Source organism: Pteronotus mesoamericanus, unplaced genomic scaffold, assembly GCF_021234165.1.
Source record: "Pteronotus mesoamericanus isolate MK-2021 breed Mesoamerican mustached bat unplaced genomic scaffold, CSHL_Meso_final contig_182, whole genome shotgun sequence".
Lineage (NCBI taxonomy): Eukaryota > Metazoa > Chordata > Mammalia > Chiroptera > Mormoopidae > Pteronotus > Pteronotus mesoamericanus.
In genome coordinates this window covers 27575580-27599985 of record NW_026555078.1, presented here as the reverse complement: position 1 = coordinate 27599985, position 24406 = coordinate 27575580, and the positions used below count along the sequence as shown (strand labels likewise).

Sequence of the window (24406 nt, the reverse complement as noted above, 5' to 3'; positions counted from 1 at the left end):
AGGGCAATCAGCTGGGCTTGTTAAACTTTGTCAAAAATACCAATTTCTGGGCCTTCTGACTTCCCACTCTATTCCAAGGGTCATGGTGGGACAGTGTGAATTGTTCTTTCATTGCTTGTTCACTTCAGAGCTAAAATTATGTTGACTATGTAAGTGGGATTTCATTAAATTAGTATGGAAAATAAGCAATACCTTGATTTACCTAATTTACTCTTTTAGTATCTAGGACAAACATTTGCTAACTTTCTGTTTTCAAAAGAAATGTCGGAATTCAGAGTTCTATGTAGGGAAAAAGGGAAGACTTTGGGGGGATTTTAAGGCAGGAATATGTCTTGGTCAGTTTTGCAGAAAGTTAAATTTTTCTCCTTGCATGAGAAAGGTGATTGGGGTTGATGTGAAAACTTTACATTTAATTACTGAGACTTCAAGGAGAAAGGTATTTTTTATGCTTCCTAATTATGAACCATAAGCTCTTGGCAACAGGGACCAAACTGCTTTTTAATTTCCAAGAATCAGAAAACGTTCAAGTTTCACCAGAAAGACAACAGGAAATGATTACAATTTAAAAGGGTTAAAGTCAAACTTATCTATGATTTGGTGTGCAGTTAGCTAAGAAAACTTTATTAAATTGCTACAAATTTCATTATAGGGAAAAAAATCACAAATTACCAATGAATGGAAAGAAGAAAAAGCCACTCATAAACATTTGTAAAGTTGCTTACAATGTGCAAGGCATTGTTCCAAGTGCTTTACAAAGACTCCTATAAAACCCATAGTAATCCACTTTACAGATGAGAAAACTGAGGCACAGTAAGGGAAAGGTAGAGCCTCAAGTCACACAGCTTGGGAGATAGGATTTGGGTGGAGGCAGTCTGGCTCCCATTTTCAACCTGTGCGCTAGCCAGACTCTGCACTGTAACCTATGACCTATGATAACCACCGTTTATGTTTAGGCATACACACTTGCAAATTTATACCCACCTACACATGCACATTCTACACCAAATAGGATCCTGCTGAATTACAGATGATAGCCTGCATTTTCACTAACAATATATTGGGAAAATCTATAATGGCTACTATAGTCAAGAGTTAAGGGCTACATTCCGGTAAAATATTCCATTGAAACTGGAGCTCTCCTGCCCTGCCCCTGTGTACACTCTGTGAAAAAGCAAAGCCTAGAAGGCCCAAATGCTGTTAACATTAAGATCATTTGAATTGATGAAAACAATTTTATTAAGTTTTATCACTTATCAAACTATTCAATTCAAAGGCTGGAAGAATGTGTGGAGGGTTTTACAAATGACCTAAAGACAATTCCAGAGGACTGCGGTATGTGTGTGTGATGCTCAGTGACCAGAATGGAATGACTGATCAGATTGGTCACTGAGTGAACCAGAGAATGCCATCAACAAGAAGTGGAGAAAACCTAGCAAGGGTGAGAGAAAGATGCTTTAAGAACAAATTGATCATTTTCCTCTCACAGCTTTTTTACACAAGCCATAAAAATCTAATAACTTGGTTGCTACTTGTAGTTAATAACCACTCAGATTATTAATGAACTAGAACCAAATGAGAGTCCATGGAACAACCTGATCATTAGTTATATTAATAACAGGTTTTGAGAAAACTTTTACTATTTTAAACCCATTGACTTGCTTCTATGACTGCATCACTATTTTAAAATGCCAAGAAAAATATTAAAAATGGGGAGTTATAGTAAGTTCTGCATTCAGAATTAAGGGTTTAATAAACTATTTTAGTTTGAAAAGATACTTTTGCCTCATTTGGTGATATGCTACTTTAAGCTGTTATTATAGAGGTGATAGAGGTGATACAAAGACTTGTTTGGGGTGGCAAAAGGCAGTAAGTCTTGGCCTTCCTAAACTATCTCATCTTTTACTGTATATGAGGTATGTCTTTTTTTTTTTTAATCCATAAAACTTTAAGTCAGGCTGAGGACATTTATGAATCTGTTTCTTAATAGAATGTCTATAAGCTTTTCCAGGTATCCACATTACTACTAAGAAATGGACTCCTGTAATATAAAAGATTCAAATGAAAGTATTCTGATATGGGTTGATTGAAGTAGATGAGTTATGTCAAAAAATAAAACAGTCAGGGTAAAGGCTGGTGTTTGTTCTCTTTACACACATAAAATATTTAATGTCACCCAATTTTCCTGTCGGAAAACAAAGGCAGGAATGTTTTATGGAGTTACTGCTCCTGATCACCAGGCTCCATCTGGGCAGTTGTCAGTACAAACTGTTACCCACTTGACTGCATTTTATGGGGCATTACTTTTACTCTGGCTCATCTGTTCTCACCTCAATCCCTGGAATCTGCCTTCCTTAAGTGGGCTTTTGAGACGAATCATCACTTAAGGCCCTTGTTTTGATGAGGCCTGAGGTAGGGTGCAAAGCTCTGCCCGTCCACTCTGTCCACAGTGTTAGGACTTCTCCGCTTCAGACACCCTTTCCTCCCTCATTATGAGCTGTCCATTCATTGACCTGCTGGCTGGTGTGTCAGGAGCCTTTGGCTCACTGAAGACCTTACTTTTCTGATTTTACTTCACATCCCTTCCACCCCCAGACATTGCCTCTGTTTTTTGTCTCCAAGTCCTAGAAGATCTTCCCTTTATCTGGGTGTTCAGAAACATCACAATGATGTCTAGGCATGGATCTTTTTTGATTCATTCTGCCTAATTGTCCTTTTCAATATGAAACTACTGTCTTCCTTGCATTTCTGAGAAATATTAGTATATTTGTGAAATATCTTACCTTTTTCTGTTCTTTTTGGAACACCTATAAATAGGACATGGTGGCTTACCTTTGCCACATTACATGTACCTTTATATGTATACCATTATATGCACCTTTGCATGTTCAGAAATAGATCGGGAACAGTTATATCTCCTGCCCTACATATACTCTCTCCTGTTGGCTGAGAATCTCAATCTTCCTCCTTGATCTCAGTGTACAACAGTAGTTTGCTAGCCTGCTATGCATTAGAACCACTCTGGGGTGGGCTTAGGTATGCATTTAAAAAGTGGGTCAAATCTCAGCTCTACCACGTATTAATTCTGTGATCCAATTCACTTAACATTTCTGACCCTTGGTATCCTCATTTGTAAAACAGAGATAATAACACTTACCTCAGTGGTTCTCATGAGGATCAAATGAAATGTTAGTCAAGTGCCATGTTACAGTGATGGTGGATGCTCAATTAATGATGACAGCCAAGTAACAGCTGAAATGTAGCATGTGTTGGGCAATTTATCAAGTGCTTTATGTAAATTATTTTCTCTTCAGAGCCCTTTCAGGTAAGTATGTTTATTATCTGTGTGTCCAGTACTCTAAGAATTGTTTTCATTGACCTGTGTTGCATTCCAACCTTTACCCTTTGGTATAAATATTTTATGTACTGCATAGCATATTTATGTGTTTTACTCTAGGTTTCTAAAATGTTATTGACTGTTGTTTTCTTCTATGTTTATTGCCCTATACCATTTTAACAACTATATACTATTTCATGGAGTTGCTATTCGATAACTTCCTTAGTCATTCCACTGTTGCTGGACCTTTTCAGGTAAAGAACTGATTTCTCACTTTGAAGCTTCTGATGTCTGCTGTCAAATAACCTCCGAAGGCTGGGTTGCTTCCTAGTAACATGGGGTAATTTTTGACCTGGCTGTGTTAGTCTCTAAATTTTCTAATTCTTTTTTAAAGTGAAATGGAGGTTGTATAAAACGTTCCTTAAGAAATGAGAGAGATAGCCCTGGCTGGGTAGCTCAGTTGGTTAGAGCATTGTCCCAGTATGTCAAGGTTGTAGGTTTGATCCCTGGTCAGGGAACATAAAACAACCAACCAGTGAATGCCTAAATAAATGGAACAACAAATCAGTCGGGTTTTTTTCCCCCTTCTCTCTAAAATCAATAAGTTAAAAAAAATTAAAAAAAGAAATGAGAAAAATTGCAGTGATTCAGTCAACCAAGCAATCAATCAGAAAAGCATTTAGAATTTGTACTAGAGTTATAAATGGAGAAGTCCAAGGTTATGGTGCCATTAAAACAACAAACAGTAATAGTGATAAGGAAAAAACCCCCAATAGTCTATAAAAGGACCTATACCACAGATTTTAAAACAGGCAATACAAATATGCAAGTTGCCATATTGCATTATATACAAGCTGCGATGTACATAGAGAGGAAACTCCTTGCTCTGCTGCCTTCCGTAAAAGACAGGACCAGATGTGAATAAAAGCTGTAACACAGGTGAGGTTTGTATTGGCAGACTGTTCCTACAGGGACCTTGTACTCTGTGCTGTCTACTACCTGCCCAGTGTCCCCCAGGAGCCACCTGATGACTAATGACATAGCCAGAAGACAATCAGAATCTTCCTGCAGATTGGTTTAAGGATGCTAGTGGAGCAAATTTTCATTCTACTCAGGCCATGAAGATGGAAATCTGGAAGTTGTGGCTGCTGGTGACCACTGCCTCTGGTTTTATGTAGGCAGCTTTGGACAGCAGGCTGGGAACCACAAACATAGATGTTCCTTTTTAAACTAAGGCTCACTTCTTCTCCTTTGCCCTAGCTGGCATTCCCTCCTGCAATCTCAGAACTGTGTAATCTCTCTCCTCTCTTGTATTGCTCATCCATATTAAAAAAAAAAAAAAAAAAGCCCTATATTTAGTGATTCCATCTTCCTCCCCATTCTAGCAAAATCCCTTAGAGATTGTCTACTCTCTCCACTTTCTTCTGTTTCACCTTAACCTACTCCAGATGGGCTTCAGCCCCCAAACTGGACACCTCGTCCTCCTAGTTTTTCTCTCACCTCCCTGGCTGCTCATTCTCAACTCCCTTACCTGTCTCTCCTCCGTCTATTAATGTTAGCATTTCTGCAGAGCTCTTCCCTAAGTCCTTTCTTTTCTCATGCTACACTTTCTTTCTATCTTTTCCTGTAACAGGGGTCTCATCCATTGTTCTAGATTCCATTGCTATCTATATACTGATGGCTCTTCAATTTATGTCTTTTGCTTAGAATGTACCGCTGAGCTTCACAACCACATAGCCAATTGCCCACTTTAGATTTCCACTTAAATGTATTAAAGATATATCAGACTTGACATGTTTGGAAGTGAACTCTTCATCTCCCTCCACAAGTCTGCTCTTCCTCTAGTGTTTCCTAATTTCTAATGGCTCCCCAATCCACACAGTTGCTCAAGCTGGATTCCTGCAAGTCTTCCTCGACGATTTCCTCTTCCTCATTCCCTCATGCCATCCAGCCCAGGACCTGTCAATTCTACCTTCCAAACACTTCTTACATCCCTATACTTATCTTCACCTCCATCACCGCCACTGGAGTTCCAGTCACCATCTTCTCTCCTCTGGTCTTTGGCAACAGCCTCCTAACTGGTCTCCCCACAGCCATCTTCGTTCTTTTCTATCCATTTTCCACATGGCCCTAGAGAGATATTTTAAAAGGCAAGTCTCATCCTGTCCTGGTCCTGCCTCACAGCCTTCAGAGGCTTTCAGCTGCCCATAGAGAATGTCCAAAGACTTTCTCATGACTTACCAGTCTGGTCAACCTTGGACCCTGACCCATCTTTTCAGGCTCATTTCAACCACTCTCTTGTTAACCTTTCTTGGCTTCAGCCACATGAAGTCTTCCCTGTCCCCCAAACAGGTCAAACCGTCCCTTTCTTCAGCAACCCTGAATAAGCCGAACCTCCTATGTGCTCCTTCAGGGTCCCTTCCCTGCCCACCCCATCCAGGATCCATTGTCCCATCACACAGTGAAGGAAGGCTTTTCCTTGACTGCCCCCTCCACATGGGTGACCTATTTGTGGTTTCTCCTTCCTGTGGGTCTATAAGCCCCCGGAGGGGCCGGCACCGCGGCTGTCCTGCTCACTGCTGTGTCCCCACTGCCGGCCCACCTGGTGCTGATAGATGTGTGTGTCTCTCACATCCCAGCCCAGGGTAGCCAGGTGGCTGCCCACCATTTGGGGGATGTCTTCTTTCAGCGTCAAAGCCCAACAGCACCAAATCCTTCAGTGGTTCTTAAAGCTAGAGAACCACTCTTTGGAGGTGAGGGTGATAGAGTTGACCCAAGCTCTCTCCTTGACCTCTTCCACTGGAGCACAAGAGCCAAGCTCCCTGGATGTTTGTGAGCTTGCTTTACAAGCCCTGCCTAGAGCTAAGGTGTCATTAGGGTGATGTGCTACATCCCTGCCCTGTTATCTTAAGGAAGTTTTGGTATTTTAAGACAGGCCCTTCCCCACCGGCCCATTGTTCTTAACTTGTTTTCATTCTATAGTGTGTCTCCATTCACTGGCTTGAAATTGTGAGAACCTACTCAGTTTGAGAGCCCCAACAGGGCACTGGAGGAAGACCAATCTGCTCCCAAGGGAATTTGATTAGCTAGACAGTGTAATTAAGTATCTTAAGAATGGCCTAGGCTTTGGGTGAGACAAATTGGTCGTGGCTGGCCCTCAGGGAGCAAGATTCCCAAGATCTGCAATAGAACAGAGTAGACAAAAACTGTGGGGGCCACGAGTGGGAAGAAACACTCTGACTCACAAACACAGCCACAATTCAGGGTGTTCTTTGAAAAGTCGGTTTCTTTGGCGCACTACTATCAGGGATAGAGCACGTGTGAATGTCTCCTGCCTTTGCCATAGCGCAGAGCTGGGTGGACAGAAACCACCCTGTAAAGGAAGAGACTTATTACGTCTTGGCCGTGTCTGTCTTCAGAACCAACCTTTCCTGCTCTTTGTGCAACAAGACACACCTCTCGGAGGAAGGAGGCAGACAGGATTTCCATCATTACTACTGCCTTATTAAAAAAAAAAAAAAAAAGGCACAACAAAACCGTGTAATTACTCTCCGCAGGAAAGGCGCACAAACAGGATGGGCCTGAGTTGAACCCGGGATGAGCCATCCCTGTAAAGATTAGGAAAAGGAAACTCCCCTGCGGGCGCCCACCTCCAGCCAGGGCCTCTCACATGGCCTGGCAGAGTCGCCAGCCCACCTTTCAGGGTGGGAGGGAGGGCGCGGGCGACCTCGCCGCTCGGGTTCCCTATTCCTCCTGCCTTTCCCCGCTTTCCAGCCCGACCCGGGCCCGTCTCCCTCGCCTCAGGTGTTTGCTCCTCTAGGCCCCGAGCTCTTCCCTTTTTGGCCTTCACCTGGGGTAGCCGCTAGCCGGCAGGGCACCGTCAGACCCGCACAGCCCGCAGCGCGCGCAGAGCACTGCGAGCTAGGGGACCTGCGCGGGGCTCCGGGGCGGCGTGTGCACGGCCGCTGACCTACCGCAGGGCTGGCGGGGCCGCGCGCCACGCCCCCGGGGTTCGAAAGGCGCGGGAGCCCGCGCAGGGTTTCGAAGGACTTGGAGGCTGGCGCCGCGAGGCTCCTGCCAGGGATGCGGCGGCAGCTGCTTCCTGGTTTGAAGCTCGCCGAGTGGGGGAGAGCGTGAGTTCGCGGAGGCGGGGGCAGGAGCAGGAGGAGAAGCAGGAGGAGGCGGGGGCAAGAGACGCTCAGGGCTGGAGCTAACCGGACGGGTCGCTCTGGCTCTCCGGGGAGAGGAACCTCCCGGCTCTGGGGAAGGCGCGAGTCCTGCGGGAGAACCCGGGAAGCTCTGCGCGCTCGAGAGGGACGGTCGGGCTCCCCCGGCCCGCTGCGAGCTCAGCGCCGGGCTCCCCTCCTTTCCACCTCGCGAGGGAGGGAGGCAGGGAAGGAGGGGAGGAGAAGGTCCCGCAGAGGAGGCAGAATGGCCCGGCGAGGGGGACTTGGGCGCTGCTTTTCCCAGGAGCTGCCTCCACTCCTGCGGCTGCCGCGAGGGCTGGCCTGAGCAGGGGCTCCAGGCTCTCCCGGTGCGAGCCAGGGCGGCCCCCCGGGGCCGGGGCAGCGGCGCCGGCATGTCGTCCGACACCATGAAGTTCAATGGCTACTTGAGGGTCCGTATCGGCGAGGCAGTGGGGCTGCAGCCCACCCGCTGGTCCCTGCGCCACTCTCTCTTCAAGAAGGGCTACCAACTGCTGGATCCCTACCTGACAGTGAGTGTGGACCAGGTGCGTGTGGGTCAGACCAGCACCAAGCAGAAGACCAACAAACCCACGTACAACGAAGAGTTCTGCGCCAACGTCACCGACGGCGGCCACCTAGAACTGGCCGTCTTCCACGAGACGCCCCTGGGCTACGACCACTTCGTGGCCAACTGCACCTTGCAATTCCATGAGCTGCTGCGCACCGCCGGCGCCTCGGACACCTTTGAGGGCTGGGTGAGTAGCTTGTGATCCCCTGGCTGTGTCCACTTGACCCCCACACACCTCCTCCATTTGTCAAAACTCGCCGGGGTGCCGCTTTCTCCTCGTCTTTCCGAGCTCCGTGGCGGAGGGAATTCCCTCCAGACTTTGGTGCTTGCCCAGGTGGCTGTGCCACTGGTGACGCGGGCGCAGTGGGTGTGTGAGGGTGCAGGTGTGTCTCCAGGAAGCCAGCCTGGATACGGTCCCCTTTCGGGATGGCAGCTTGGGCTAACGGGAAAGCTGGGTGGGGGCAGTCACCCCCCCATCTGCCCAGACTTTTGGTGTGGCGCCCCAAGTCTCCGCACGCGGTTATCACGCAGGAATGGAAAGGAAGGTGTGATATAAAAAGGACTTGATTTGGGTAAAGTACTTCAAACGTTTCTTAGGGGAAAGCTATACATTCTCGCAAGTATTATTCATAGTGTTTATGGATACGTGTTGGTGCAGCGGGCTCAGACGTGCACACGTGTTTCGGCATGCAGATCCATTACATCCCAGAGATACATAACCTACACTGGCAGGGATAGGAGTACCTGGGTCTGCACGTTGACAAAGTTTTATTGTTGAGAGGAGGTTTATAGGTGTTTGCAAGTAACGTCTAGGTCTGAGAGGTGTGAGTCCTGCAGTGTGCTTTTCCGCCGCTATTGGTGAGAGAGCTGCGAGGGCTCCTCGGTGGTTTGTGGATCCCCGCCGCCCCGGCTGGCGTTTCTGTGCGTTGACCAGCAGCTCCCCGCGGCTCCCACTGGGCCTGTGCTTTTCACATAGTTCCCACGAGGCAACACTGGTCCTGTAAATAGATTAAAATTTCTAGAGCACTCACCACCTTGCCAAAACGCTTTTGCTTCTTAATTCTCATGCTGTCTTTCTGTTGTTGTTCTTCCCACTTTCACATGATGAGATGATAATTATAATGAAGTGGTCTCATTTGGTAAAATGGAGTAAGCTGTTTGAAGACTCTCAGGAATTTAACGATTTAAGTTATGGAGGATGTTAGTACTGAACCCAGAATGTGAATCAGTATTAAAAACCTGTTTAAAATTCACAAGTGGTAGAATCAGGTGGGCAATGATGAAGACATTTAGATATTTATTTTACACGTTGAGGAATTGACAATTTTACTGTAGATTCTCTAAAATTACAAGTAGCTCGTGGTGCTATCCCTTTCTTTTAAATAAAATTTTAAAACCATAATGCCTGTTTAACCATATCATCAAATTATATTGCATTAATTGTCCTTCAGTCAAAATTACTTTATGGAATTTAAAAAAACACTGGAGAGAAATGGCTAAAATACAGTTAGAGATTGACATTTTATCCTGTGTTTATCCTGTGACTTTCTGGATAGGAAATAGAGGTAAGCCTAGGAATCTGAATGGAATTACCGGGTGACTGATTAGGAGTTAGACTGGGTAAGGTCGTGAAGGATGGTGGCGCAGACTGGCCAATAGCCATTAGAGGCACGTCTTCCCAGAGAGAGGCCCGACTGGTCCTTCTTACTCCTAATCGGCGCATTTGAATCACCTGCGGAGTTTTTAAATCTCCCTGCTTTTGAAGACTCTAGATAGGGATCTCTGCCTGTGGGACCCCAGCATCAGCACTTTTAGGGTTCCCAGGTGATTCAAATGTGCAGTTGAGGTTGAGAACCTTTGGCCTAAATGAAGACGACCAAGAGAGGAGAAGAAGCAACCGCATGAGCAGATTGCGGTTACCTGAGAAAGTGCAGGTGTGCAGGGCTGCCTGTTGTCCCACCAGATGAACAAAAATTTAAGTTCAATTTCTATATCTATAATTAATTAATTACAAGTATAACTAATTATACTTAGATATTTAATATAACTCGCTGGTGGTGTGTTGGAAAACATGAGTGTTTGGTGGGAGAGGTCAGCACTTAAATGACCTTGAAACCAGTGATTTGTCATGCATTTATATGTAATTGGGGGGGGCAGAGATTTTTTTATTTTAAGTGCTAGGTATTTTGAACCAACCTTGATGATAAGATAGAATGGTTAGAGTGTTTCCTTTCTTCTCATAACTTTTAAGAAAAATAATCTTAGGAAAATATTTGGCAGCATAATGAGTGCTTTTATAAAATAATGATTCTTTACAGTTCTAAAGGAGATTTTGAAGTCTAGAATTACAAAAATGCTTATTTATCTTCACTATTAAATTGACATGTGTAGTTTTTTTAGACAGTTACAAATGGAATACTCAAATTTACTCCACAATAAAGTCATGTTGCAATTTGAATGATAAATTGCTGCTTTAAAAAACCTAGCAACTTAGTTTTTGCTGGATCGTGTGGATGGACAAAAACTGAAGATAGTTTTATCATTAGGGTAAAACAGCAGTTGTTATGCTTTTGGACTTAATGTACTTCGTGAGTATCAAGGAGATAGTTATTTACATTGATTTTAGTACCAGTTTTGTTGATATTGCCTTCTAAGCTTGATGAGCGAATAGGTTATACCTTTTCTCTGCAGTATATTCCTAATACCAAACACAGTGACCAACATGGATTAGACAATCACATATTTCTTTCTTGAATGACTGTACATATTTCATTTAATCTGCATAAAACCCAAGGATGTGGGGATATAGGTAAAGAAGTTCTTAAATGTAAATTCACAGCATTAAATATTTTAATTAGAAAGCTTTCAAAAGACCTAAGATTCCACCTGAAGCTAGAAAAGAAGATCCAATTGAAGCCAAAGAAAGAAGGAAATTGTAAAGATAGTGGACATCAGTGAGTAGAAAACAGAAACCATAGAGAAAATCAATGAAACAAAAAGCTGAGTCTTTGAAAAAAAATTAACAAAATTGATAAACATCAAGCTAGAATGATCGATGAAAAAGAGAGAGAATAGACAAATTACCAATATTAGGAATAAGAGAACATCACTATAGATCCTACAGATACTAAAAAAAATTATGAATAATTTATGCCAGTAAGTCCCGCAATTGAGAGGAAATGAACAAATTTCTTAAAAGATACAAACTAGCAAAACTCACTCAAATAACTTGAATAACTTTGTCTACTAAGGTAATTGAATTTATACTTAAAAACCTTCCACAATGCAAATTTAAGATACCAGAAGACTTTATTGGTGAGTTCTATCATACATTTAAGGAAGAAATGTTGCTATATCAGAAAATAGAAGGACACACATCCCGATTCATTCTATGAGGCCAACATTACCCTTATGCCAAAACCCGATTAAAACATTTAAAAAAAGAAAACACTATAGACCAAACTATGTTCCTTGTGGTCATAGATATAAAAATTCTTAAATCTTTGCAAATGAAGTTCAACAATATAGTAGGTGGGTAGTACATCATGACCTAATCTGGTTTATAACCAGGACTGCAAGATTGATTTAACATTAAAAAAAGAATCAGTGTAATTCTTTGTAGTAACAGAATAAAAAGGGAAATTCATATGATCTCAATAAATTGTATTTAAAATGGCCTATTAAAATCAATTAATTGGACTTATCAAAATTAAGAATTATTGCTTTTCAAAAGCCACTTAGAAAATAAAAATACAAGCCACAGACTGGCAGAAAATATTTACATGTAAATCAGGCAAAGGAATTAACACTAATATCTTAAAGAACTCTGTGTGTGTGTGTATGTGCTCAAAAACTTTCTTTCCATACCAATTTTGACATTTTACTGAGCTGGGCCAAAAAAAAAACCCAAACAAACAACCAAGGGAAAAAAAAAAAGATGCACTAAACTAAGAGAAGTTTCCCTTGTTAGCTTATAGTGCAGCATCTGCTTTCCGGTGTGAGTGAAAGCCAGTTCTGATAGTCTAGGACCTGACAACTCTTATGTTATCATGGAATTTGTCCCTATTGCTCTATGAAGGCCATCTCACTGTGGGAACAGTCCAGAACCACTATGTTCGCTAACCACTCCCCTTTGACATGTTCCTCTTGAAACTGATACCATGGCCAGCTCAGTTGGAGTCTCCTGATAGAGCAGGTGTTCTCTCTGGGCCTGTCCCACAGCGGGCCGTCTCGTAGCCATCCAGCAGGGGGTATCAATGAGGGCCTTGCACACACTGTTGAAAGAAGTACTAGTGTTTCCAAGATCTAGCATGGAAGGAGTGAAAATTCTTGACTATTAAGGAATGGAGATGCGGCCTTCGGCACGAAATGGAATGTCAGAGGCACTGATGGCATCCAGGGGTTTCATCCTATGTAAAGAGTTGTAGCAGTTCTGATCTGCCTGGATTTCCAGCTGTAGCAGTCGTGCATCATCACTCACAAGGAGCAGAGGTTCATACTTGATATCCTGAACTCTGGATAGTGGAATATCAATCTCCTCTTTTAAGTCCTTAGGTGCCTTGCGTCCCACAGGGATGTGAGGTCCCCTTTGGGATTTCATTGCAAAGTGCATGATTTGCCTCTTCACAAAAATAATGAGCAGTACAAACACCAGGCTCCTGTAGGCCATCACCAGCATGACATTCACGTCCGACAGCCAATTACTGCTGGGTAACATCACCTTCCCATGCCACACTGATCTGCTCCGGTTTACCCTGCTGCCCCGACTCGTCAGCCTGGGCTCTTCTGAGGCGCAGGCACCGGGTCTCCGGAAGCTCCCTGGCCATTTCCTTCTGCGGAAACACCAAGGCTGAACAGGCCAGAAAGTGTGGCAGATGAGGGGCAAAAGAACCTTTATAACTCAATAATAATCAGGAGAAATACCCAATTTAAAAATGGCCCAAAGATTTGACTAGGACCATCATTGAAAAATAACATGTAAAAGGCGCTCAAAGTCATCTGTTGTGAGGGAAATGCAAATTAAAATCAAAACCCACCGTAAAGGCTAAAATGAAAAAGACTGACCCTACCAAATGTTGGTGAGGGAGTGGAGCAACTGGAACTCTCATACACTCCTGTGAGGACTATAAAATGGGACTGTCATGTTGAAAAATGGTTTGGCAGTTTCTTAAAAATGTTACACATATATCTACCATATGGCCTAGCTACTCTTAAGTGTTTACCAAGAGAAATGAAAGCATTTATACAAATAAATGTGCACGAGTATGCATAGCAGCTTTATCTGTAATAACCCCCAAACTGGAAACAACTCAAATGTCAGTGCACAGATGAATGTTTAAACAAATTGTGTACCCATACAATGAATTACTAATTAATAAAAAGTGATGAACTACTGATACATGCAAGAATACTGATGAGTCGCAAAATAATTATGCTGAGTGAAAGAAGCCAGACAAAAAAGGGGTACACACTGTGTTTCTGCGGAATTCCAGAAAATGAAAACTAGTTTGTAGTGGCAGGAAGCACATTGTTGGTTGTCTGGGAATGGGAGGATGGGCTGTATTACACAGGAGGCATAAGGAAACTTCTGAGGCGTATAAAAATATCCATTGTTTTGATTGCGGAGATCATTTCAGTTATATGCATATGTCCCAGCTCACCAAGTAGTTCACTTTTAAGTGTGTACATGTTATTATATGACAGTTGCACCTCAATAAAGTTGTGTGTATGGGGGGAGCTATTTACGAAAAAGATGTCAAATAAGTGAACTACATTTTAGCCAAGGTTGACCTAAAAACTATGTTGTCTTTTCAGTGCAGATAATGTTTATCTAAGTAGGAGCATAAAAAAAATTAATTAAAGATAGTTTCTAATTGTTTGAACACAGTCTTGTTTCCAAATTCTCCCTGTCAGTTTTTTTTCCTGTTTATTCTAGAACTTGTTTATTTTGGACAATTTCTTGGATGTCTGAAAACCGAAGTTGTATCTACATTATTGATAAAACCGTATTTCTGTCTTTCATATATTTGCTCTCGATTTGCTTGTCTTTCCACATGGGGACTGGCATCTCATACTTAGTGTAGAGTATGGGGACACAGGGGAAGGCGGGAGGAGCTGGAGGCTGCGTCATGGAAAGACCTTGGCGTCCCCTCAGGAAGGAAGGACCTGCTTGGCGGGACCCCAGGCTGTTTTCCGGGTTCGGCCCTCTGGAAGACATTCTGTTCCTTGCAGCTCTGGAGGGCTGCTTTCCCTCAGCTTCTCACTGAGGTACCTGTTTGGTAGTCTTGTCAGGTGACGCAGCCAGGGTACCACCGGCCAATCTTTAATGATCTTACATAAATTTATAGCATCAAAATTCTTCTAGGTTCATTATCTAGTGGCTCATTCTCTTTCGTGCTTTGTAGTGGCTGTTTAGTCTCACAATTATTTTTTTCTGAGCTGAGGCATGTCTCACGCTGACGGATGAAGTCAGTGTTGAGGGGAAAAATATATTTTAGCATCCCTAGGGAGGCTTATTCCAATGTCCATGAATTGTATTGGTTGTGTTATAGCTTCTATTTCACTGTAAACATTTGCTGCAGTTGGGGCTCGCTGCTGCTTATCATGCAGGTTGTGGCTCAAATGTTTCCCCCTCAAAGAGCATTTTTCTGACCCCATTTCTATCTTGTCACCCTTCATTGCACTCATCGCTCTCCGAGATCTGTCTGCCTATCGCACCTTGACCTTGAGAATAGGGCCCTCACTTCTTTTATACACTCTTCTAACTCCAGCACCTTGAACTGTGTCTGATACATAGGCACTTAATTTTTCTGAAAGGAATGATTTTTTAAAAAATGTGATTTTGGGGCAAGTAAAGTGTAAGTACTTTGGTAACATCTTTTTTTAAAATTTTATTTGTCTTCCTAAAAGAAATAAATGAAAATAACTCAGGTGTGACCAATTATTACAATTATTGCAGCCTCCCTCCTTTAAATCAATTAATGGTATACCCATGTGCTTGAAAGGCTTGATCAAATTTCTGGGCCTTTCGAATATAATGGATTGAACACCCTGTGTAGGAAAGACTCCTTGCTCTTGTTTCATTTTAAAAGACTCTGATTTTAAAGCTGTTAATATGTTGTAACTTTGTTCACTAGTAATTTGTGAGCCCAGCATGTTAAATTTGGAGCAGAAGCAAGAAAAAAAGCATTAAAAGATTGTAAGCTTCAACCTCGGATTGCTAATGAGGTTGGTGGGCAGAGTATGAATCATTTTGTCTTCTGCAACTCAGTACAGTTTTGATATTTAGCAGGTGTTTAGACGGTGACTAGTTATGACAGTAAAAGTGCAATGCACTTTTATGAGATGGGCAGCACTCACTTAGATTAAGAAAGGTGCTTTGGGTTTTCCATAGTCTCTTTGCTACTCTAGAAAACAATTGACTAGATCAGGTTCTCCTTTTGTGTTGACTGCTTAGCTCTATTTTATTACAATGCGGTAGCAGGGGGGCCTGAGTAGGAAGTCAGTACCAGTCCACTCTTTTTCATTCTCATCATTGCTGTATCCAAAGTGATCTTTCCCAGGTGCCAAGCTGAGTCATTCCTCTACTGAAAACCCGTCAGTGGTTCCCCGCTGCTTCAGATAAAGCATGACTCTTTAAAACGGTATAGAATGTTCTCCGTGATCTGGCCCTTGATTTCCAATTGAGCTTTATCACAACCCCCACCCTGCTCTCCAGTCACCATGAGCATCTTTCAGTTCCTCAAAGCTCACCTTGCTAATTCCTACCTGTGCTCCAGGTCTCATTGTAGACATCACTTCCCCAGAAAACCTCCCCGGGCTTGTCGTCTGGGTTTGGCTCTCCTCCTTAGTGTTCCCTCGGCATCCTGAGATCTCCACGGTGCGCCCCCGCCAACCCATCCTGAAAGAATGGCCTCATGAATGGATTGGGCTGTTGGGGAAGTGTGTGACACTGGCCAGAGGGAGTTCAGGTTGCAATAGTGTGAACGACGGACTGACTCATCCCCTCAGCTCTTGGGGTGGCTACTCCACCAGACTATTACATGTTTCTGTATGAAGTGCCAAGCCCTAGGTGAGCAGTCACCCACCACTGAGCATGTGCTATGTACCAGGCATTGTGCTCTGCCCTGGAGAGGCAAGCGGACGAGACAGACACGATCCCTTCCTTCATACACCTCATAGCTCCAAGGGGGAGGTAGACTGGGTGGGGGTTCGGGGGGGGACAGTAACCAGGAAATTATAGAACAAAAGTAAGTACCAAGATGCTGCTGAGCACCTGGTTTGAGGAGATCAGAGACATTTTCTTGGAGGTAAATAACTGATTTTTAGGGCCCAGCATAGGTAGCCACAGGCCTGCTTTATTTAAATGACTGTGAAAAATCATCCCTCGAAAGAAGAAAAGGGACTTGATGCGATAACACTTTTCCAGAGAGACATCACAGATGCCCCTTTGAAAGGTAAAGGTTTCTGGTCCATGGAAATTTTCCATCTTTGGAAAGTTTGGGAGGGGACTCAGTTGCCATGCTTGCAAACAGATGGCCTGAGAGAACATTTGACTCCCAAAGGCAGAAGGCAGTAACACCCTGTCTGAACCATCACGTACCCTAAGCTTTGTACAGATCATAAAAGAATCACAGATACTGAAGCAGGAGGGTCATCTAGCTCAGAACAACCAAGAAGGCTGACAGCTCTTAGGCCCATGGACAGCCTGCAGATGTATTCACTGGGCAGAGATGTTTTTACCCCTGAATCTGAATGCATTTAGTTCTTAAGAGGTGCTTCTGTGTGCCACAGATCCCACCACTCCCTATTACAAACCATTCTTCTGGACTCATTCCGTACTCAGGAGGTTTTTGGGTTTCTGAGTTTTTGACACCTGCGGTAGCTCCAGCCTTGGTTTTCAGAATGTGGGAATTAGAGCTTCAGCCAAAGCAGTACTGTTGTCTTAGCTCACGTGATTAGCATCTGCAGTCAGGGGTGTTCAACCTTTTGGTGTCTCTGGGCCATGCTGGAATAAGAAGAGTTGTCTTGGGCCACACATTAAATACATATGACAGATAATAACAAAAACATCTCATAATGTTTAAAGTGAATTTACGATTTTGTATTGGACCGCATTCACAGCCATCCTGGGCTGCAGGTTGGACATCCCTGACTACGTACATACGTAGATATTTAGACTTATTTACATGTATTTATTAATTTATAAATACATTAAATTATATACATTTATTGAGATATTTATTTATGTATCTACAATTTTAGATGAAGCTAGCTTATTCATAAATATGTGGGGAGCTAACTGCAAATTATTATTGTATTATGTACTAATTAAAAAATTTTATTATACAACTTCCAGCAATATGTAAGTGCTATACTATAATGGGACTCAGGCGAGCTGGGTTCAAGGTGTGGCTTTGCCACCTATCAGGTGTGACCTTAGGTAAGCGTCTCCTATCAGGGTCTCACAGTTCCCTGGTTTACAAAATGAGGGGGTTGCACTAGAAAGAATATCTTGAGGGACTTTCCATCTCTAATGCCTTGGCCTCCATGTACCAGGCAATTACATCATTCACTTTTCAAAAAATTGGTTTTAACTAGTCAAAATGAACTGTATCTTATCAGAGTTAGTAACTCCTAAGAGTTAAATTGTTGTCAATGTAAATTGCTCAGGCTTAGAGAGGACTTAGCTCCTGTCTAACTGACTTACCATTGATAGTGATGTTGATGTTATTTCCTTGCCTTAGAATCAGACTTAAGGAATTACAGTGGGTCCTCAGTTTAAACCATGCAGTTATATTTCTTGATTTACACTGATGGGCTCCTTGTTCTAGGGGATGATTGTAAGTCATGTCCCTTTTAGCTAATGTGAGAGAGAGGCTGAGAATCCCCCTGTTTGAGCTTTTGCTAGGAGCATCCTCACTAGCATGGTAATTAATGGTTTGTAGTCACTCAGTGTCTATAGCTACCAGTTTATATATCCACCCTAGGTGATGACAAATACTACAAATCACTTGTAGGACAGACATTTTAATTAAATGGAGGAATGAGCCTAAAGGTATTGGCTATCTAGTGTTTAAGTGCTATGCTGAAGAATTTTATGAGATGGGAAATTTTTGTTGAGAATCATGGTACTATCCAGGGAGATTTATGAAGATTATTCTGTTAGTGTATTTCTGTAGCACCAGTAAGTTACAACAGTGATTGTCAAAGCACACACAACTTTTTAGTAGAAAAGCCATTTAATAGAAGACTCATTAGCAGTGCTTTTATGATGTGCTGCCTTCTATAAAGTTCCTTTGATTTTATTTAAGTTTTATCCTTGTACATTTTTGACCTTACAGGGACACAAATATGTTTAGTTTGTGCTTATGATAAAAACAAAAATTAAGAAAATTGCCAGAGGGTAAGAACCATGGCCACCACAAGCCCCTCATGATTACATCAATAAATTAAGTCTCATGGGCACAGTGTGGGCATGTTCTAGACCTAACCCCTGTTCTCCAAGTGCTTAAACCCAAACCACAAAGCTGCTCCTTCACTTGTAAGTCATCTTTGCCCCTTGTACTTGCATAGCACTGTTTCTCTCTCTCTCTGGTAGCACTTAAATATGATGTCATGCCCCTGTCCTCACACTGGACTTTGGAGTTCTTGTCTGCGATGCCAGAGGGCTGCGTAGCCTGAGCTCTATGGCCCCTTCTGGGATCCGAGTTATGGGGTTCTAATTATGGTTCCTTTGGTTAATGAAAATTCTGCTCCCTCCTGAAATATCTTCTGGAGACTGTTCCATTGATGCTCAGATTTGTTCTTGGCTGACAATTATTTTTGAAAGAGTACATAAATGTCATAAATACATTAGCATAATCCCCTAAGCAGAGTGCATTTATTAATCTATGAGCTGAGGACCTCTTAAGTGCTTTATGTTTTCATTGTTCCATAATAGTACAGGAGAGTTAAGAACAGATTCAGCAGAAACAGTGCTCTTTGAGCCCTCCTGGACTCTTTTAGTGATGATGAAAGCTATGGATCTTGTTTCTAGAAAACTGCTCATATGTGCATATTAACAGTATGCTGGGAACAGTGTCACTGACTTGGTGACCTCTGAGACCTGGCATGAGCCACAGGGCCTGAGGTTAAGAAACCCCAATTGAAAGGTTTCAAAAATATGGCTTTTATTTATTTCCAATTCCTTGGGCATGGTCTAAAATTTCCCCCTGTATCTGAGGACATTTTCACTTGAGCTAGTTATGGAAGATGACCAATAGAAAAGAAGAGCTATAAATTTTATAGAAAAAGATGTGCTTTAAAAAAATGTCTTCTCACTTCTGGCTCCTGGTGAATTATGCCAGATGATGACCCATTTTGGGACCTATTTGGTTTTGTTATTTAGGTATTTTCAAAGGCTCTATTTTTGAAGGGTTTTTTTTTTTTTTTTTGAGGTTTGCAGTAGATGAAACGTTAAAAAGAAAAACCAAAAAACTAGGACAGTTTGAGTGACCTTAGCTTGGTATCTTTTGTTAATATAAACTTGCCCCCTGTAAAAAGAGATAGGATTTATCTGTATACTTAAAAGATTTGAGCTGTACTGGCCATTATGGTGAACAACTGTGTTAGTCCAAGACAAAGGGATGAAATCAGTGATGCAGGTCTGCTCCTCTTGCCCTGTGACCCCCTCTCCTATGGCCTGGGTCCCTCTGACCCAACAGGATTTTCTGATCTTCTCTGCAGTTCCAGGTCACCTTACCAAGACATTGGAAAACAACCTGTTGACTGTAGAAATTGAGCTAATGGAGGTTGTCCACAGCGCAGCCCCTTAGCTATTTAGAGGTGCAGCTAGAATCTAGCCCTCTGGACATCGGTCCATTATCCTCTCTCATCGCACGCCTGCTGTGGGCCTGACCCCATGCTAGGTGTTACAGGGAGGGCAAGAGCACACAGCACCCAGAATCGTGGCTCTCACAGAGCTTCTGCCCTACCACGCAGAGGTAGCTAATAAGCAAGCAAACAGGTGATTATGAAAATAACAGATGGTGGTTAGAGGCTAAGTGGAGAATTAAAACAGGGTGATGTGATAGAGTGTGACAAGGTGACTGCTTTATCTAGAGTGGACAGAGAAGGACTGACAGAGAGGGCGACATTTCATCTGAGACCCCAGAAACAAGTACCCACCAGCCATGTGAAGGTTAGAGAGAGAGGGCATCCCCAGCAGAGGAAACAGCTAAGGCAAAGGTCCAGTGGTGGGAACAAGCTTGACACATGGAGAAACAAACAGAAGTGCTGGAAAGAGGGTAGACTTGGTATTTGTTAGCCAGTTCGGTGTATCACCCCAGCTCTGCTACAATGGGTGAGACCCTCCATCTCTGACTATTTCCTCTTCTCGAAAATGGTGCTCATGTTTGTACCTCATTGCAGTGCTGTGAATATTAGATTGAATACATTAAACATGACCAGCACAAAATAGGCCCTCAAATCTTAACTTGGGTTACTTTTAATATCCCAAGGAAATTAATGTTTTGACATGGGCCTTCTGAAAACAATCACGTTGGTCGAAGAAAGGCATTCAAAAGGTTGTGTCTTAGACAATAGGGGAGGCTGCATAAAACTTTACTAGGGAGCGGGGAAGGTGTAGTCTTGCTGGTGCCCCTCAAATGACACAGGGGCATCTGTTTAGTCTCTGCCCCCTTCGCACCATGTTTTCTAAAGAGAGAGTAAAGGAGAGGAAACAAAGACCATGAAGTTTATTTCAGATTTTTGAATTTTTGAATAATATATTTGTTTTCTATAGGCTCCTAAGTATTAGTGGAAAGTTTTAATATTTAGAGGGATAGGAAAATTATAATAATTAATAGGACCCCAAAGTGTTTTTTTTTACAAAACTATAAATTTATGGATGAGAATTAATAAACATGGTACCAACCATCATAAAGGAAATAAAACCTCAAAAATTATGAATAAATAGATACAGTTGATTCTTGCTTACTACTGAAAGCTCAATTACTTTATGGATTATAATCTTGTGAATTAACTCTGGATAATTTTGCCTATTTTGAACAATTTTGGATATTGCCTATTTTGGCGTCTCCCTGATTTCCAGAATATTTCTGACCTCCCTGTCTGTATCCATTTGTCTGGGTTTAATGAAAAAAAACCCACATAGGCATTTGCCTAAGCCATATAAATTCAAATGCAGAATCTATAATTACAGAGTAATAGTACACAAATACAGGCTTTGAGGACTATTTATTGGACAACTACCATAATTATCAGTGCATCATAGTGTGACAGTTGGGTGTCAGCCAGGTTGGGGTTCAGCTGGGGTCTGCCTCTTACTAGCAGAGGTCATTTAACTTCTGCAAGCCCCAGCTTCCTCACGGTAATGTAGTACCTACCTCACAGGACTGCGCGAGACTACAGCGAGGAATCACGTAAGCCGTCTAGCACAGTGCATGACACGTTCTGCTGCAGGAAAATTGCCATCACTGTCGCCACCACCGCCACCCTGCCCCACGGCTTAAATGAAGTTAGGGGCCCATCCTTTTCTGAAGTGAATTCTGAAAACAGTAGGACATTTAGAGTTTTTCAAATATTAGAAAGTTTTATAAGGAGTTTTTGAGTTCAGGCTTCTTGTTTTTGCTTTTTATTTAAGATTCTGGAGTGTCAATCAATAGGATGGGTACTGGAGGAAGAGGAGATGGTTTCCTTACTCTGGAATCCTAGGTAAATTCTATGCATATGTCCACTCTGGTCTTGCAAGGCGTATGTGGAAATGAATCTGGAATTATTATAGCTACAGTGTTGGCCAAAGTTAGCTTATGGAAAATGTTAAAATTGAGTCTTGGTTTGCTCATATGATATTGGACCAGTCTTGAGTTAGTGTGAATAACTGGCCAGAAAGGAGTGTCGTTATAGTATGTAGTTGTAAAGGACTTCAAAGTGTCCATCCTTTAGTTGCAAAAGCTGAAGTGAGCACTTTTATTGAGTGTTATTAATTTTTTAATGCAGTTAAGGGAAATGATGGTAATAAGCCTATTTCAATTAGTATTAAAAGATGTTTCCTTGATTTAAGTTTGAACACCTAATCACTGAATGTGAATTATTGTCATGCTTACAAAGAGAAAAACTAAAGTTTTAAAAGTACATCACTTGAACTTGTAGATTTGTTGATAAAATCAAGGGCGCCAAAAATTTTGATTTGATTTGCAGAAAATATGAAGTTTTCCCCTCTATATTGACTTATCTTGAAATTGATTACTTCTAATTTTATCTGTTGACTGAGTACTTCTTTTGAGTTCTAGATCTTTCACAGTTGCCTAGTCAGAGGTTTTCGTGAAGTGTACATATTTACTTTTTCAGCACATCAGTTTCATGTGCTCTATAGCAAAGCCCAGCTGTGTCTGCATCAGCGTTCACCACGGCTCTGCTTTGGGTTGCTCAGGAGCCTTGGTTAGCTCTTTGGCTCTGCGGAGAATATATCTTTGAGTCTCGCTGCTGGGCCTCCTCACTTTCTTTGGGCACATCCTGTACCTGTGTTGTTGGTTGCATTGATCTGCTGGTGCACTGGTGTTGCAAAAGTCTGGGGGGGCGGAATGAGAATGTGTTCGTGGGTGTCTGCCCTCATTTCGGCCTGACCTGCTGCTTTGAGCTCAGGGGTACTGCTTGTGTGAGTATCAGGGGCCCTCAGCCCCCCTCAGTCCCTGGCAAAGTGAGTGGCAGGGACTCAGGAAACATTTGTAGAATGAAGATGTCCCTCATTGTTCTCATGTCTTGAGTCTGATTCAGGATTCAAACACTGTCATCCACTGTTGCTAAAAGATTTTCTCATTATAAAGTGTGTATTTCAGATGTAGACATTAATTAATACTTGGTGTGTGCACATGCACGCATGCGTGTGAGAGGGAGAGAGAGTTAAGAGCAGCTTCAGGAGTAGCTTAGAGAGAATGAATATGCTAGAGTGATTTTGACCTTCTTATTTAAATAAGTGTAAAAGGCATGTGAAAGGATTATTTGAATCCCAAATAAAAAGTCACCTTTTGTTTAGGTGATAAGAGGTGGTTTTCAAAAAACTGAGAGCCTTGCATCTTCTGGCACCCCAGAGGTCAGGAATATATTAATGACACTATACCCTTGGTAAGAACAGGGTACTGGCAGCGAGGGGCATAAACTTGATCATAGTTTAACTGTGACCTTGAAGCGATAGTTGACATTTAAGCATATTTTCCTTAAAATATTCTGTTCTAGAAAAAAATATAAGTGATTCCTGAAGTTCCCTCATTAGGACTCCGAAGCGTTTTTTTTTTTCCTCTCTGAAGTGAATTTCTAGGGGCTCATTATTGACTCCTGCTGCTGTAATTTGGCCCTGTTGAACTTGTGTATTTAGAATTTTGTTTTAAAGCAGGTAAAATGATGACTCTGAAATACCGTTCTTGTCAAGATATTAAATGTCTCTCCATGAATATTATTTCCACTTATATCTTAAAGTCAAATTAATCTAGTGACAGTCTGCTTCAATGAAGCTTACATTAAAAAAGAAGAAACTAAGAGAATTGGAAGGAAGAATAATGGTCTCACCACCCTTCAACCCATTCCCCCTCAAGAACCCCCTCCCGGCTCCTTTTACTCTTAGCAGGACCCAAACTTCCTTACTTGTTTGCTACTTGGGCCATTATTTGGAGGAGCTGCGATTAGAATCAGAGTTATAATCAGAGAGAACTTGTTTCCTAGCATCAAATTATACTCTGTAGGCAAGTGCGCCAGTGTTCTAGGGAAACAGAAGCTGACAGGTGTGAACTTCCTGCTCCCACCTGTGGCAGATCCTGCAGGCAGTCTTCTGATAAGGGGAACTTCCAGTCCAGGCCCAGTCCTCCACCTTCACGCCCCCTCTGTGTCCCCGCTGCGTCGGGGGTTCCCTTTCTCATACGTTCAGCGTCTCCCTTCCTTCTAAAACTTTCCCTTAGAAACAGACCTCTGAATACAAAGTGCTCAACTTCACTGAACAAGCCACCCAGTTCTTTCTTGGCCTTGCTTGCTTCCCTTTTGAGGTGAGCCTCAGTGTCTCCCCTTTCCTTCTCAGACATTTCCCCAAAGAGCTGTCAGTATCTGTCCTTCCCCTTCCCCCTTCATTCTTCTTCCCGATACAGGCTGGCTTTGGCCTGTATCATTGGGCTCCTGCAAAACCCAGGAATGACCATGTAATCATGTCACTTACTTGTCTTGTTGGCTGCTATGTTCACTTTGTTACAGTTTGCTCCCCTGCTTTTCTGTTTCTTTAGCATCTTGGATTTTTTTGTGTACCTCATCCCTTAATCTCCTTAAATATTG

General features: G+C 42.6%; 1 protein-coding gene and 1 pseudogene across 1 annotated transcript in view; one reads left to right on the top strand and one right to left on the bottom strand.

Annotated features, from left to right (window-relative positions):
- Positions 1–7556: 7556 nt before the first annotated feature.
- The window catches only part of PRKCH (protein kinase C eta), a 201494-nt gene continuing 184644 nt past the window's right edge, over positions 7557–24406 (top strand). Inside the window, exon 1 of the mRNA XM_054567464.1 lies at positions 7557–8276. Coding sequence (XP_054423439.1) covers positions 7914–8276 — 363 coding nt within the window. The 5' untranslated portion in view covers positions 7557–7913. The remainder of the gene's footprint in view (positions 8277–24406) is intronic.
- On the bottom strand, positions 12174–12806 carry LOC129066063 (protein C1orf43 homolog; annotated as a pseudogene).